Here is a 16,140-nt window from a genome sequence, read left to right on the forward strand (position 1 = left end):
AATTTGCCTTGGCGTCTCGCTGCTCCAGCCTCTCTTTCCCTAAATCTCTTACCCTGTGCAATTCTCCCTCTTCTCCGATGCCTGCCTTGTTGGCCAAATCAGGCTGCCTGCCGCGGCCCCTGCCAAGCCACAGACATGTAATGAAGTAGACACTGCACCCCCCGCTCCTGGTCTCTGAGGCCACGTGGGGCTGGGAGCAGGGGAGGGTACTGACTGCGAGCCCTGGCAGTCCTTCAGCGGAATGTCAGTCTCTAGATGGTCTGGATGTGTTTTTAAAAGCAAGAATCACAAAATTGCCCGATTCCACTCTGATTCCTCTTTTTTTTTTTTTTTAATCACTTGCCCTCTTTAACCTCCTGAGTGTTCCCTGAGGACTGTGGCTCATCATTCAACATGTGAACCTAACAATTCCACATTTGGTGCCGCCAAGAGAAGGCACGGGTGAGGTGTAAGTGCAGACCGTAGCTTTTTCAGGTCATGAACCAAACAGACGTAACCACTGTGGCAGCTAACAGGCTCCAGGTCTTCACAGCGAACATCTCATCGACCGAAAGTTTCCTATGTAGAGCAGCGCTTTCTGACGGCAGTGCAGTTCCAGCCACGTGTGTCATTTTAACTTTTCCGGTAGAAACAGTTTAAAAAATAAAACAAATGAAATTAATTATGTCTTCTTTAACATACTAGAACAACAATATTATTTTAAGATGTCACTGACAGAGAAGTCATTAATAAAATAGTTTAGATTCCTTTTCCTATGGAATGTTGGAAACCTTACTGCTTGTCTCAGCCCCATTTCTAGTACTCAGTAGCTACGTACGGCTGGTGGCTTCCACGCTAATGCAGATCTAGATCACTGTCTCATCCATAAAGGAGATCAAGGGAGTCCACTTTCTCAGGGGCCAGACAAGGAGCATGACTGCCCAGGTCCCTCATTAGGGACCCACATCTTTGTGATGGAGTGACCTTTGGGGAAGCGTGGTCTGCCTGGACCGAGTGGCTCACCTCCAGGAGTGGCCTTGAAGGGGCCCAGAAGACTGACGGAGAACAGGCTGTGTGGCTCCTGATTGAGGAGAAGCCAGGACATGCTCCCTTGTTCAGGTGCACTGAACTAGGGGTGAGCTGGGACAGGCCATCATTTCTGATGTTTGCTAAGATTCCAGCACTTGGTGTCTTCCTGTTACGAGTTTAGAAACCACCATCACGATTTTGTAGCAGACAAATACTGAAGCATAGGCTAACTATGAAAATGAACATACCTCATGTCAGACTGGTTTTTACCTACAAGATTGGCAGTGTCGTTATGGTTTAACCTGTTAAGTCATCGTATGTGGCAAGAATGTTCTTGAAGTGCTGAGCAAGGGAAGTTGTTGCTTAACTCTATCCTGGTGTAGTTCCAAAAATGTTCTGGGAATTTTCAAAAGTAGAGCAGGTATCAGAATGTATTCGGGGCTGTAGAAGCAGATTCTTTGAGGTCATTTCTAGCCAGTAGTTACCCAGTTTTTAGTCTCTATAGCTTTCTCCTAACTCAGGCTAATCCCATGTGCATCTTGATGTACTCGTCTCAAAGTGCTGTGAGTGGCTGGAGTTTCAGGGGCAGATGTCATGAGACAACAGCTCATCTAAAGCCTGGGCTTTCGGCGAATGTTCCTGTATTTTGACCGATAGGCATTCTGGGCCTCAGGGAAGCTGGGGCCAGGCCCATCCCAGTGGCTAACTTCCTGCCTATCTTGGCTGTGAAATCGCTCTCAGGCCCGAGGTCTCTCTCCCACTTTGTCATTGCTTTCCACTTAACCACCTAACGAAGGCCACCGCTGGTCAGCTCTAGCAGGTGAGACCCCAAGGCGGGGGCTGCCGGGGCCTTCACTCCTCTGCCCCATTTGCTCTACGCACGTGTGGTAGAATACGCCGTGGAGCTGGATGGTAGGGCGATGGAGCCTGACAGTCCTTGTCGCTCTGACTGTGGCTTCTTCCCGTGACTGCTCTGGGGCTGCAGCTCCCCAGAGCTGGGCACATTGTGTTGGTCAGCAGCTTCCCTGTGGGTGCCTGTTTCTCGTTCAGCCTGCAAGGACAGCTCTTCTCCCTTTCCTAGATGGACAAGCGGGAAGCCCTGGGTACCTCTTGGAGATGCAATATTAGACTTCCAATTCCATAAACCTTACTTGGGAATAAAAATAAATCTGGGGGTGGGGGTCCCCAGCTATTATTCTCAGCCTGTTGCAGATGCTTCTCTGCTGTCCGAGGAGAAAGTAAGGTTGCACGTACACACTCTCATCCATTAAGAAGTAAATAGTCCCAGAAACTTGGTTTCCAGTTCCGCAGGCACGCGTATTCGGGACTGAAGGGGAACCCGGTCGGCGTTCAGGTCTGACCTGCGGGAAGCAGGCTGCGGCAGAGAAGCAGTGAGGATTTTTTCCTGCACAGTCACACACTGGCCCACCCACCCAGTTAGCTAGCCCAAGCCCACACCCTTGGCCCTCTGGCTGCCTGCAGGCTCCCTTGGCCATTCAAGACCCATGGGCCCAAAATGTGGGGAGCAGACAGCCTGCGAGAAGTCTGGGAGGGGTGGCCAATGCTAGCCAAGAGCTGTGTTAGTGTTGGTGCTCTTCCCAGAGGGGAGGGGTGCTCCCTGCCCCGTGCGTGGCCACGTGTCTGCACAGACACAAGTAGAGCAGTGTTCGGTTAGCTGGCCTCCTCACAGTCTCGCTTTTCATCCTACAGAGGAGATGGGGTGCACCAGAGAGTTCCGTAGACCATGGTATCAGTGCTAGGAAGTGGGCAAGCAAACAAGAAGAGGAGTCAGTTGCCCTTCTTACAGCCCTAGCTGAAGGGCTTTATTTATTCTTCAGGGATGGTTTATTGAAAGAGATGGTGTAGTATGACAACACTGTTATTCTCACCCTGACAACAGGACTGAGCTGGAGAAGCAACATTGTAACTTAAAAAAAAAAAAAAAAAAGCTATCTAAAGATGCAAAGTCTTCTCACTGAACCAAATTCCAGGAAGGGGTGAGCTCTCCTAGGGGAGCAGAAATGGATGGCTGTTTCATCTCGGGGTGTGGCCAGGCAGACTCATGATAGATGAGGAAAGGGAGAAGAGCTGAACTAAAGAGAAAAAAATTTTTGACGCGGCCGGCGCCGCGGCTCAACAGGCTAATCCTCCGCCTTGAGGCGCCGGCACACCGGGTTCTAGTCCCGGTTGGGGCACCGGATTCTGTCCCGGTTGCCCCTCTTCCAGTCCAGCTCTCTGCTGTGGCCAGGGAGTGCAGTGGAGGATGGCCCAAGTGCTTGGGCCCTGCACCCCATGGGAGACCAGGAGAAGCACCTGGCTCCTGCCTTCAGATCAGCGCGATGCGCCGGCCACAGTGCGCCAGCTGTGGCGGCCATTGGAGGGTGAACCAACGGCAAAGGAAGACCTTTCTCTCTGTCTCTCTCTCTCTCACTATCCACTCTGTCTGTCAAAAAAAAAATTTTTTTTTTTTTTTTTGACAGAGTGAAGTGGCAGGGGATAGGAGTTGCAGAGAGGGGAGCGAGAACAGATTGCACCCCTCCTAGTGTTTGCAAGAACCAGGGCTGGGTTGTGCTGACGTCAGGAATCTGGGTCTCCCATGTGGGTGGCAGGAACCGCTGTAGCTGGACCATCACCTGCTGAAGACTGAGGGCAGGGCAGAAAGCTCAGGAAGACAGCCCCTCTCCACCCAGCAAGCACAGGGTCTTCCCCCAGTACACAGCACCAGCACTACACGCTGAAGTCTGAGAGCAGGGCAGGAGGTCGAGAAAGACCCCTCCAACGTGAGGACCCTTCACTTGGTGCGCGCCGCGGCCCACCGTGCTGGAGCAGCCCAGACAGCTGGTGGCCGGCCGCGTGGCACACGGAGAGCTCTGCAGTGTCACCGTGCTCAGGGCCCAAGCCCTGCTGATCTTGCCCTCGAAACACTAGAAACCAGCGCTGAACTGATTGTAACCAAAGCGACAGCAGGCCTGGCCCTGGTTCTGTTCTCCACGCTGACAGCCGGACGGAGGAAGGCGTACATCCTTTTCTGGGTACCTTCATTGTGATTCTTTCACACACAACAACTGGCACATAACAGAAGGTTACGAAGGCCTGGGGCGGAGGACAGAAAACATGACTGAGTAAAGTTACTCAATAGGAGCGACCTACGGGTGACCTAGCGTTAGGACTAGGAGACAGGTTGTAAGATGCTTTTCACAAACACGTTTAAGGATCTGATAGAAAAGGAGAGTTGTGTTCTTGAACGGATGGGGAATTTCAGCAGAGAACTGAAAGTCCTAAAAAGAGAATGCTTAGGAATTCCCCCTCCCCCCTCCCTTCCCCCACCTGTCCCCCACACAAAGCGAGGACTATTTGGAAACCGATACTGGTCAGTTTTGGAGAATGTAAAAATAGCAGCTCTGAAACCACAGCCCCTGGGCCAGCACGGTGGCACCGAGGGTTAAGCCACCACGTGCAAGGCAAACATCACGCATTGGAGCACTGGGTCAAGGCCAGGCTGCTCCACTTCTGGTCCAGGTCCCTATTGATGCACCTGGGAAAGCAGGTGCCTGGGTCCCTGCTAGACATGGGGGAGACGGAGATGGAGTTCCTGGCTCCCAGCCATTGTGGCCATTTGGGGAGTAAATCAGCAGATGACAAATCTCTCTCTCTCTTTCTCTCTGCTTGTCAAGTAAATGAATTTTTTTTTAAAGATTTATTTATTTATTTATATGAAAATCAGAGTTACATAGAGAGAGAGGGAGAGACAGAGAGAGAGAGAAGTCTTCCATCCCTGGTTCACCCCCCAATTGGCCGCAAGAGCCAGATCTGCGCCGATCCGAAGCCAGGGGCCAGGAGCTTCTTCAGGTCTCCTACGTGGGCGGGTGCAGGGGCCCAAGGACTTGGGCCATCTTCCACTGCTTTCCTGATGACAGGAGTGTCTCCTCATGCAAGCCTGGGTTTCTAAAAGGAGATTAGATGAGAGAGCTGGTCACCCATTAGGAATCCTAAGGGATGTAGGAGGTAGGAGTGGCATGGGATAGAGGAGAGAGCATAAGCAGTATGTTAATCGGTATGCTGACATGGCAAAATCAGATTTGGGGGTTTTGTTGGAGAACTAAGTCACCCCTTTGTATTCCCTTATGTACATTATCTGTACATCTGTCATTGGGTTTACTGTGTTTGTACATCTTTCTCTACCCGTGGTTTATTTTTTTTAAGATTTATTTATTTATTTGAAAGTCAGAGTTACACACAGAGAGAAGGAGAAGCAGAGAGAGAGAGGTCTTCCATCTGCTGGTTTACTCCCCAGTTAGCCACAATGACCAGAGCTGCACTGATCAGAAGCCAAGAGCCAGGAGCTTCTTCCATGTCTCCCACGTGGGTACAGGGGCCCAAGGACTTGGGCCATCTTCTACTGCTTTCCCAGGCCATAGCAGAGAGCTGGATCGGAAGTGGAACAGCCACCCATATGGGAACAGCGCCCATATGGGATGCTGGCACTGCAGTTGGCGGCTCTACCCTCTATGCCACAGTACCAGCTCCTCCACTGTGGTTTAAAAGCTCATTTGGGGCAGCCACTCATTGTTGAGTGCTCGTAATAGCTGGCACTGTGCCTTGTAGATATGGGGAGCCCAGTGAATGTTTGCCTGTTGAATGTAACCCTGGGCTGAGTTAGTAACATTTAAACCCAGATAGTTTGGCCCCAGGATCCGGGCTCTTAATCACTCCACTGCATTAGGGATGGCTATGGGCTATAGAATCCGAGGAGCTGAGCATGACACCTGCGGGCCAGTGGGTTCGATGTGCTGGGCATGTCTGGAGGGAGGCAGAATTGCAGAGTGGGCTGATGAGGACTTCCCTCAGGAGTTCCAGGGAGAGGAGAGCAGGCGCTGAACCAGAGCAAAGGCAGGGGACGCGCAGAGGAGACAAAGACGCGATGGCAGTGCAGGCAGCGAGGGTTCTCCGGGGAGGCTGCAGACAGACCGCGTTTTGATAGCGCTCCAGGGAAAAGTGGTGATTGTTTCAGTGGAAATAAAGAACAGGTGTAAGTCGGAGAGGGCGGGCTGGGGAGAAGGAGAGCAGTGAGTGGGGAAGTAGCTGTCCAGTGGAGAGAACTCCTCGAGTTTGCTCTGTAACCCGTTGCAGTCCAGCACTCAAGTATCCATGGACGAGGACCTGCATTTCTGTCACCCCGTTTCCGTCGGGCTTCATGTCGCCCTGCAGCTCAGCTTCGTCTCCTCTCCTGCTCTGAGGGCAGAGGGACGTGGCGATGTGTCGGTGGTCTTAGAAGAACCTTATCAGGAGGAAAACTTCTGCACCGTTTCTCTTTTTTTAATTTTTATTTGTTTTTTATTTTTTGACAGGCAGAGTGGACAGTGAGAGAGAGAGACAGAGAGAAAGGTCTTCCTTTTGCCATTGGTTCACCGTCCAGTGGCCACCGCGGCCGGCGCGCTGTGGCCAGCGCAGCGCGCTGATCCGAAGGCAGGAGCCAGGTGCTTCTCCTGGTCTCCCATGCAGGTGCAGGGCCCAAGCACTTGGGCCATCCTCCACTGCACTCCCGGGCCACAGCAGAGAGCTGGCCTGGAAGAGGGGCAACCGGGACAGAATCCGGCACCCCAACCGGGACTAGAACCTGGTGTGCCGGCGCCGCAAGGGGGAGGATTAGCCTAGTGAGCCGCAGCGCCGGCCTGCACCGTTTCTCTTACACACACTTGCCTGTTGGCGGTGGTGCCTTGAATTTATGCACAGATTGGATTATAAAGAAATACTGGGCTCTCAGTTCTCTGTTGTTTTCAAGTCCTCATGAATTTAGGCCTGGCTCACTGCTGCCCAGTTCTCTTTTACCCGAGATCTACTTGAGAGACCAATTCTGCAAACTCTTCCCCAGATTTTCTGTCCCTGCACCCTAAGCGATTTTATGTTTCCGGGGGGCAGTGTCCACCAAGCCTCATTCTGCTCACAGATGCCGATTCTCCCACAAGCCATCCAGATGCCTCCCTCGGCCTCTGCTTGATGTGATGATGAAACTCCGAGCCAGTGTCCCCTTTTCTCCCTCCCCGCAAAGGTCACCTACCCACCAGGACGCTGTTTCCAAAAGAGCAGGCTCTGTTAAGTGTCATTCGGGGGCATTTTGCGGCTGATAAAATCAGCTTACTGTATTTCACAACTGCCATAGGAGCAGACTGGCAATAAAGGGTTTTGGTTTTTTTTTTCCCTTAAGTCATAAAACCACAGGGTGAAAAAAAAAAAAAAAAATAGGAGAGGGGCCAGCGCTCTGGCATAGAAGGTTAAGCCTCTGCCTGCAGGGCTGGCATCCCATATGGACACCATTTCAAGTCCTGGTGCGCCACTTCTGATCCAGCTCCCTGCTAATGCACCTGGTAAAGCAGCAGAAGATGGCCCACGTGCTTGGACCCCTGCACCCACTGGGAGACCCAGAGGAAGCTCCTGGCTCCTGGCTTCAGCCTGGCCCAGCCCTGGCCATTGTAGCCATTTGGGGAGTGAACTGATGGATGGAAGAGCTCTCTCTCTCTCTCTCCTTCTCTTTGTATCTCTGCCTTTCAAATAAATAAAATAAGTCTATTAAAAAAAAAAAAAAAACTAAAAAAAAAATAGGATAGGCCGGCGCCGCAGCTCACTTGGCTAATCCTCCACCTGCGGCACCGGCACCCCGGGTTCTAGTCCCGGTTGGGGTACTGGATTCTGTCCTGGTTGCTCCTCGTTCTGTCCAGCTCTCTGCTGTGGCCCGGGAGTGCAGTGGAGGATGGCCCAAGTGCTTGGGCCCTGCACCCACGTGGGAGGCCAGGAGGAAGCACCTGGCTCCTGGCTTCGGATTGGCGCAGCTCCAGCCATAGCAGCCATTTGGGGGGTGAACCAAAAAAAAAAAAAAAAAAAAAAAGGATAAAGAAAAGATGCCAGCCATGAGGCTCTGGTAATGAGAACGGCGAGGGTGAACTCATCGGTTAGACTTAATGCCGACTCCCAAGCCAGCAGTAGGGGAAGCTGGGCGGCAGCTCTGTGCACCTTAGAAAGCTTGGTGCTGGATGGCCTCGGGCACCTCAAGGGCAGGGGAAGTAAAGCTGAAAACAGGAAGACTGGGTGGACACAGACGCTGGGTCTGCGGCTCCCAGGCCAGGAAGGCAGCTGTCCTAACACGGGCAGCCCACTCTGCAAAGGGTGGAGCAGGCCCTATGGACTCCTGGCGCGGTGAGGGCATAGACTTCGACCCAGACACAGGGGACTGAGTGAAAGCTTGCATGTTGAATGTTGAAGCAGCCAAGGCTCTTCTGCAGCTCTGCTCTCAGGACAGTGGTCTTTAAGACCCTGAAGGTGGGCGTCTGAGACAGTCATCGCCAGGAAATCTGACCAGCCCAGGAGAAAAAGCTTGAGTGAATCAGCCCAAACACATCCCCTTACTGAAGCCGTGGTCCACAGGCCCAGCCCTGTGTGCGCAGAGCTTCCAAGTAACGTGCAGTGGGTGGCCCAGGCTCTCACGGGAGCAAACAGCTAAGCATCATCAGACGGCTGAGAAGGCGTCTAGCAGGAAAGTCTCACCTATGCAGACAGAACCTACAATCAGCTTGCAACCAGACCTACGCAGAGATCGTAAACTGCCTTCCAAAGGAGTGAACAGAGTCTCTGAAAGAGCAAGGTGCTGTATTTTCAAGAACAAAGACTCCTTGGAAATTAAAAATATGGTAGCAGACATGAAAAACTTACTAGACGGGAGGTAACACGTGGCCACTGCCCCACAAGTAGGGCTTCTAGAAAGATGGTGCTGGGGCTGCTGGTGTGGCACAACAGGTTAGCTGCTGCCTGTGATGCTGGCGTGTATATGAGTCCAGCTTGTGTCCCGGCTGCTCCACTTCCAATCTAGCTCCCTGTTCATGTGCCTGGGAAAGCAGCAGAGCATGGCCCAGGTGCTTGGGGCCCCTGGCTTCGGCTGGCCCTTTGTCTGCCATTGTGGCCATTTGGGGTGTGAACCAACAGATGGAAACTCCCCCCCTCCCCCATCACTCCCTCTTCCCTTTTCCTCCCTCCCTTCTTCTCTCTGTAACTGTGCTTTTCAAGTAAATAAATCCTGGGGGGTGGGGGGGGAGATGGAACTGGAAGATGAGAAAATCAGAGTATCCACCTCCTGATTAATGGACGTTCTAGAAGAGAGAACCAGAAAAGGAAGAGGATAAAAGAAGAAAAAGCAGTTTCAGGGTGATCTCCCAGAGCTGAAGGTACAGAGCGTCCAAAGTCAGAGTTGAAATGATGGACACAGCTTGAGAAGTAAAAGGGCACACCCTTGATGGTGTGGCAGGACGCGAAGATGCTACAAGTCCCAGAGAGGAAGAAAGCAGGTCCCACACTAAGAACAAGGAAGCAGAATGGCTGTGGAAGCAGCCCGAGGCAGAAGCAGTGGGTGCTGCCTTCACATCCTGAGGGCGTGTTTTCAGCCTAACCAGAATCTCACAAGCTCCAATACAGGCATCTTGTGATATGTGAGGTCTTAGAAAGCGTCCTGTCCCGGGCACGTACCTGCACTCCACTGAAACAGAGGCGTGGGGCGAATCCCCAGGTTGGTGCGGTGTGCCCCGCCCCCTCCCCTGCCCTGTTGAGCAGAGCCAGAGGACAAACAGCCAGCAGACAGAGACACAGGGGTGCTTTGGAAGGAAGCGTGGGAAACTTAACGGTGGTGGTTGCGGTGGAATTAAAAATAGGAAGGCAGATAAGGGACATTTCTCCTTACAGTTTCATGGGCTGCTTGAATCTCCACCCTCGCGTGCATTACTTCCCTAACTCTTTAAAGAAAGGAGCTGTGCCTCACCAATGCAGATGTTAACCCTTGGGTAGCAACACCAGAATTTTCCTTGGGTTCAGAACCTGCAGAGCAACCCTGCTTGATAATTTGGGGCTTCTGCTTTGTGTCTGTGGAAGAAGCACTTTGGAGGTCCCAGCGCTCCTAGAAGGCAGACCTCCCTCATCCATTTCAGTGTCGGGCTTCCCATAGCTAGGGCAAAGGAAGGTTTCTTTCAGGACTCTGGGGCTCTGGCAGTCTTTCTTTTCGAAGGGCCAGTCCGTAAGAGCTTTCTCCGCTCTGCTCCAAGACCTTGCTTCCCAGTAATTAATCTCAGATGAAAGATTTGGCGCTCCAGGCTTCCTCTGTCTCCGACCTCAGAGAAGCATGCTGTGAATACTTGTTTGTTTGCTTGCCAGAGATCTTATCTTGCCCTGGAAGGGCTGATAGGGTCATAAAACCAGCTTCAGATATGTGTCCTCCGTATTCTCTTCAGGATGGGTGGTGTGGGATATCTCAGTCCAGGACAGATGTGAGCTTTAAGATGTGTCAGAACCAGGGGAGGTTGGTTGTCACTTGATAATGGCTGTGTGTCACAACAGCGCTATTGAAACAACTCTGTAGTATGCTCTCAACTCCGTGCTTTCTTTGCTGTTTCTCAACGTATTGGATAAATCACTGCAGAGCAGCCAAGCCAAATGTCCAAACCACCCACTTCCCTATTCCCAGCACATGAATTAGAGGGAGGCCAGCTGAAATCTGGGCCAAGCACTTAGATGGCTTGTATGTCTGATTTTTGTTCCATGATGTGAAACTCAAAATAAACCAAAAAGAAAAAAATGTCCACATACTGGCCAATTCACCAAAAACATCTCAAGCCTTGTTCGTTCCTGCACACGTGTGAAGCTGACAAACGGACACGCTCTGGACTCAGACACCGGGATGGAACGATGCCCCTTACCCTGCACAAACAGATGCTAATGTGGAGCCGTCTCACCGAACTTCAGTGGTCAGCTCGAGGCTCCCAAACTTGAGTGAAATCTGAAGAACTTGTTAGGGTCCAGAAGAATTGTGAAAGACTTGGAAAACGAGGCCCTTGAAGACAGACTGTAGGAGGTAGAAAATGATGAATGTGACGAACAAGAAACATGGGACCAGCAAGGCTAGAACAAGAGAAAACTGGTGTCAGTGGTAGAGAGGCTGTTCCGTGCAGATGTTATAGACAAACCTGCTTAAACCTGAAGATGATTGGCGCATCAGCTGTAAACATGTGGCCGCTGTGGAAGGTCTTAGTCCGTGGACCAGGGTTCTCAGAGACAGACGCCTAACAGCGGTCTCTCGCTGGATGCCAGGACGCTGAGAGCCCAAGCGGCTGGAGAAATGCAACCATCCAGCGTGGGTCTGGCACCTCTGCTTGGCACAGCCCTCCCGATTGGCCCATTTACCTGCACAGCCGTCCTAGCTGTTGAGAGGCAGGATCTGGTCCAGGAGGGGTAGACTGGAGGAATGGAGAGCCCTTGAGAGGGCACACGCAGGTCAGCTCTAGGTGACTCTAGAAATGTCTTTGTCTGGCCCCTTGTTACCAGGAATGGGCATTTTGAGGGAAAGCGATACCTGGAGAACACGTCTGAAAATGAGCAAAGGTGAGGTAGTGCTGAAGATGGAGGCCAGTTATAGGGGGAGGAAATTGTATAATTAAATTGATCCAAAAATGACCTTGTCTTTATAACAGAGCTTTCTGTTAAGGAGATAAAACATCGTTTACCAGATAAAAAGAGTCTCTTCCCTTTGTTTAAAAAAAAGAAAAGACAGAAACCACCCAGATGCAGGGAAACATTTGAGTTACTGGCAATCCCCAGAACTAAGCCCCAGCTTTCTCTTCTTGGCCAGTCTATACAGTGGTCCAGCGCCATTCTTCCATCAGGACAAAAAATTTACTTCTTGCCTTGGCTTCTGTTTTAACTGCTGACCTTGATCTCTCCCTGCAGCTGGGATGAGAGCAGTTCCATCAGCAGCGGGCTCAGCGATGCCTCGGACAACCTCAGCTCGGAAGAGTTCAACGCCAGCTCCTCACTCAACTCCCTCCCGACCACTCCCACGGCTTCCCGCAGGAACTCTACAGTAGTGGTACGGGACTCTGCAGCCACCTGCTCAGGATGAGCCCCAGGGCCGACAGGGCAGCACCTGTGCTGATGGGGGGGGGGGTGGGGGGGGGAGCTTGCATGTGCACAGAGTAGTTGGGTGGAGACCCTCGCTTGACCACCTGCTCACCACAGAAGACCCCCCTCCCTGTCTATTCCCCTGTCCCCACGTGAGTGTCTCACTCACGTGAGTGTCTCACTCTGCCTTGTTCCCTCTCTTTAGCTACGCACTGACTCAGAGAAGCGCTCCCTGGCAGAAAGTGGGCTGAGCTGGTTCAGCGAATCCGAGGAGAAGGCCCCCAAGAAACTGGAGTACGACAGCGGGAGCCTGAAGATGGAACCTGGGACTTCCAAGTGGCGGAGGGAGCGGCCCGAGAGCTGTGACGATTCGTCCAAGGGTGGGGAGCTGAAGAAGCCCATCATCCTGGGGCACCCCGGCTCCCTGAAGAAGGGCAAGACCCCCCCGGTGGCTGTCACTTCCCCCATCACCCATACGGCGCAGAGCGGCCTCAGAGTCGCAGGTAAGCCTGCAGGAAAGGAAACGCGTGGCCCTTTTCCTAATGGTCCTTTGCCCTGGGTGGTGACTGTGTCTGCCTTTCCCCGTCTGGGCTCGGGGCCGCCCTGAGACTCAGGAAGCATAAGTGTTACTCACTCTACTTTACAAATGTGCCAACATTCTCTGGAGAGAAATGCGATGAGGGTGAGTGGCTGGGCCGGAAGCGCGCAGCCTGAGAGGCAGCGCAGTGAGATGTGACGTCCACGTCCCGAGGCCGGGGCGGCCTCCCTCCAGGGCTGGCCCTGCCATTCGCTCTTTCCTCTCCCGAGACACCTGTCGGTGCGCTCGTCTTCACAAGGTGGTGCTTGGCAGGGTGCCGGGAGGCCCTGGGAACGTGCTGAGTCACATGACTGCAGGGATGACGTTAGCGGTGTTCTTCCTGTCCCCAGACACTCGCTTGACATCCCAGGAGGATGGTGACCCATCAGCCCTTGCAGCAGGGACGGGCATTTCCAGCCAGTCATGGGTGACTGGGAGCTGATGCTCTGTCCCGCGACTTCCTCTCCTTATCTTCTCTTCCTTGCCGGCTTATTAGATATAGTCCTTTCTTGATCACTTTTGTGGCTGAGTTACAGAGAGAAAGGTCTTCCATCCACCTGGTTCACCCCCCAAATGGCCACAACTGCTGGAGCTGGGCTGATCTGAAGCCAGGAGCCAGCAGCTTCCTCTGGGTCTCCCACGTGGGTGCAGGGGGCCAAAGCACTTGAGAATCTTCCGCTGCTTTCCCAGGCCATAAGCAGAGAGCTGGGTTGGAAGAGGAGCAGCCAGGACTTGAACCAGTGCCCATATGGGATGCTGGCTTAGCCTGCTGTGCCACTGTGATGGCTCCTGCCTCTTTCATTTTAACCAAAATGGACCTTGCCACAGAAAACAACGAAACCCCTACCCTCCCAACCCCACCCACCGAGGGTCCCCCGGCAAGAAGCTTCATGAGCTTGTCCAGTAGCTGCCTGCCCACACTGAAGCCCGTAGAATTCTGCAACACCCTGAGGGCTTCCCCTGCTCTCACAAACAAGAGGGAAGAATTCCTACGGTTCTGGTCCATTTCAGCCACTCTCCTCCTACTTCCTGCAGGCAAACCAGAAGGCAAAGCCACGGACAAGGGCAAGCTTGCTGTGAGAAACACTGGGCTGCAGCGCTCCTCCTCCGACGCCGGCCGGGACCGCCTGAGTGATGCCAAAAAGCCGCCGTCAGGCATCGCCCGGCCCTCCACTTCGGGGTCTTTCGGCTACAAGAAGCCCCCTCCTGCCACAGGCACCGCCACCGTCATGCAGACGGGTGGCTCGGCCACTCTGGGCAAGATCCAGAAGTCCTCGGGCATCCCGGTGAAGCCCGTTAACGGGCGCAAGACGAGCTTGGATGTGTCTAACAGCGCAGAGCCCGGCTTCCTGGCTCCCGGAGCCCGTTCCAACATCCAGTACCGCAGCCTGCCCCGGCCGGCCAAGTCCAGCTCCATGAGCGTGACCGGTGGGCGGGGTGGACCGCGCCCCGTCAGCAGTAGCATTGACCCCAGCCTCCTCAGCACCAAGCAAGGGGGCCTCACTCCCTCCAGACTGAAGGAGCCTTCCAAAGTGGCCAGTGGGCGGACCCCACCGGCTCCTGTCAACCAGACGGACCGGGAAAAGGAGAAGGCCAAAGCCAAGGCAGTGGCCTTGGACGCGGACAACATCTCCCTGAAGAGCATCGGCTCCCCGGAAAGTACTCCCAAGAACCAAGCAAACCACCCGCCGGCCGCCAAGCTGGCGGAGCTGCCGCCGACCCCTCTCAGGTAAGGTACCCCGCTTAGACTGGGGGGGGTGTGACCTGTTCCCCCCCGCCATTGTCTCTAGGCCTGTGTGTGGGTCTCCCCCCACCCCCTGATCCTCTGTGCAATTCTCTTCTTCCTCTTTGACAACCGTGTTGGACACTCATCTCTTCCCCACAATGCCCCGATCCACCCTTAACCTGTCTTCAGCACGTTACTATGTGTGGTGACACACGGATGCCTGTTTGCATGTAACTCACTTATGTCTCCTGTGTGCACCTGCTGTCTTCCCTCCTTAACACCGAAGATGCCCCAAGTCGGGTATCAGATTTCGCAGCAGTGTTAGGATAAGCCTCTCTGAACCTGACGAATAGCCAGGAACCAAGGTACCATGCCCAGGTTCCTCTAAAGCTGAGGTTCCATATCCTCTTGCTCTCTACTTCTGTTATCCTAAGTATATTCTCTCTGCTTCTCCCAGGACCACGGCTAAGGGCTTTGTCAAGCCGCCCTCACTCGCCAACCTGGACAAGGTCAACTCCAACAGCCTGGACCTACCATCGTCCAGCGACCCCCATGCTTCCAAAGTCCCAGATCTTCATCCCACAAGCTCCACCTCGGGGGGTGCTCTCCCTTCTTGCTTCACCCCTAGTCCAGCGCCCATCCTCAATATTAACTCCGCCAGCTTCTCCCAGGGCCTGGAGCTCATGAGCGGTTTCAGTGTCCCAAAGGAGAGCCGCATGTACCCCAAACTCTCGGGCCTGCACAGGAGCATGGAGTCCCTCCAGATGCCGATGAGCCTACCCAGTGCCTTCCCCAGCAGTCCACCCGTCCCTGCCCCCCCTGCCCCAGCTGCTGCCCCCCCAGAGGAAGAGGCTGAAGAGCTGAGCTGGACTGGAAGCCCCAGAGCCGGGCAGTTGGACGGGTAGGTGGCCGGGCCAGAGCTGAGCTGCGGCCTGTCCCTGTGCTACAGGCTCCTTTGTCCCCTAGCAGTGCTATTCCGTATTCGATTGTCTCTGTGTGACTTTCAAAAACGCTCACATATATTAGGTAATCTCATTTGCTGTGCAACGCCTTAGGATCTTTTGGGTTCTGTGTGATTATTGTTCTCGTCTGCCACATGGGGACACGGTGCACAGAGATGTCAAGTACTCAGGATTTGTTGAGCCTGTCACCCGGAGCATCTGCGTCCCAGCCCAGATTCATTTCTGTTCTGTCACAGCCTGGTCTTGGTCTCCTGTCCAGGAGCTCTTCCATAGCTAACCACACCTCAAGTCCCAGCCGGAGAAAAAACGTTCAGTATTCCCAACGAATCTCCCGAGCTGGAGCCAGGCAAAGGCTGCAGCCTCTCTGTTTTGGGTATGGGGAGGAAATGGACTTGTGTTTGCTGTCCACTCTTCCAGGTCTAGATCCCTTCAGTCTGTGTGTTTTTTTTTTTTTTTTTACAGGCAGAGTGGACAGTGAGAGAGAGAGACAGAGAGAAAGGTCTTCCTTTGCCGTTGGTTCACCCTCCAATGGCCACTACGGCTGGTGCGCTGTGGCTGGCGCACGGCGCTGATCCGAAGGCAGGAGCCAGGTGCTTCTCCTGGTCTCCCATGCAGGTGCAGGGCCCAAGCACTTGGGCCATCCTCCACTGCTTTCCCGGGCCACAGCAGAGAGCTAGCCTGGAAGAGGGGCAACCGGGACAGAATCCGGCGCCCCGACCGGGACTAGAACCCGGTGTGCCGGCGCCGCTAGGTGGAGGATTAGCCTATTGATCCGTGGCGCCGGCCAATCTGTGGTTCTAAACTTTGGTTTCTTTGTGCTTTTTTAAAATGCTTATTTATTTATTTGAAAGGCAGAGTTGCAGAGATGGAGAGGGACAGACAGAGAAAGAGAGATCTTCCATCTACTGGTTCACACCCCAAATCTCCGTAATAGCCAG

The 16,140-nt window shown here is 53.5% G+C and overlaps 1 protein-coding gene across 11 annotated transcripts in view; it reads left to right on the forward strand.

Moving 5' to 3' along the window:
- Positions 1-16,140, forward strand: part of NAV1 (neuron navigator 1) — a 231,260-nt gene that overhangs the window by 179,325 nt on the left and 35,795 nt on the right. For all 11 annotated transcript variants that reach the window (XM_051820452.3, XM_070055083.2, XM_051820454.3 and 8 more), the window contains 4 exons: positions 11,767-11,905; positions 12,143-12,440; positions 13,550-14,243; positions 14,698-15,141. In XM_051820452.3, coding sequence (XP_051676412.3) covers positions 11,767-11,905; positions 12,143-12,440; positions 13,550-14,243; positions 14,698-15,141 — 1,575 coding nt within the window. The remainder of the gene's footprint in view (positions 1-11,766; positions 11,906-12,142; positions 12,441-13,549; positions 14,244-14,697; positions 15,142-16,140) is intronic.

Source organism: Oryctolagus cuniculus, chromosome 13, assembly GCF_051225735.1.
Source record: "Oryctolagus cuniculus isolate XC-2025 breed Fujian yellow rabbit chromosome 13, ASM5122573v1, whole genome shotgun sequence".
Classification (NCBI taxonomy): domain Eukaryota; kingdom Metazoa; phylum Chordata; class Mammalia; order Lagomorpha; family Leporidae; genus Oryctolagus; species Oryctolagus cuniculus.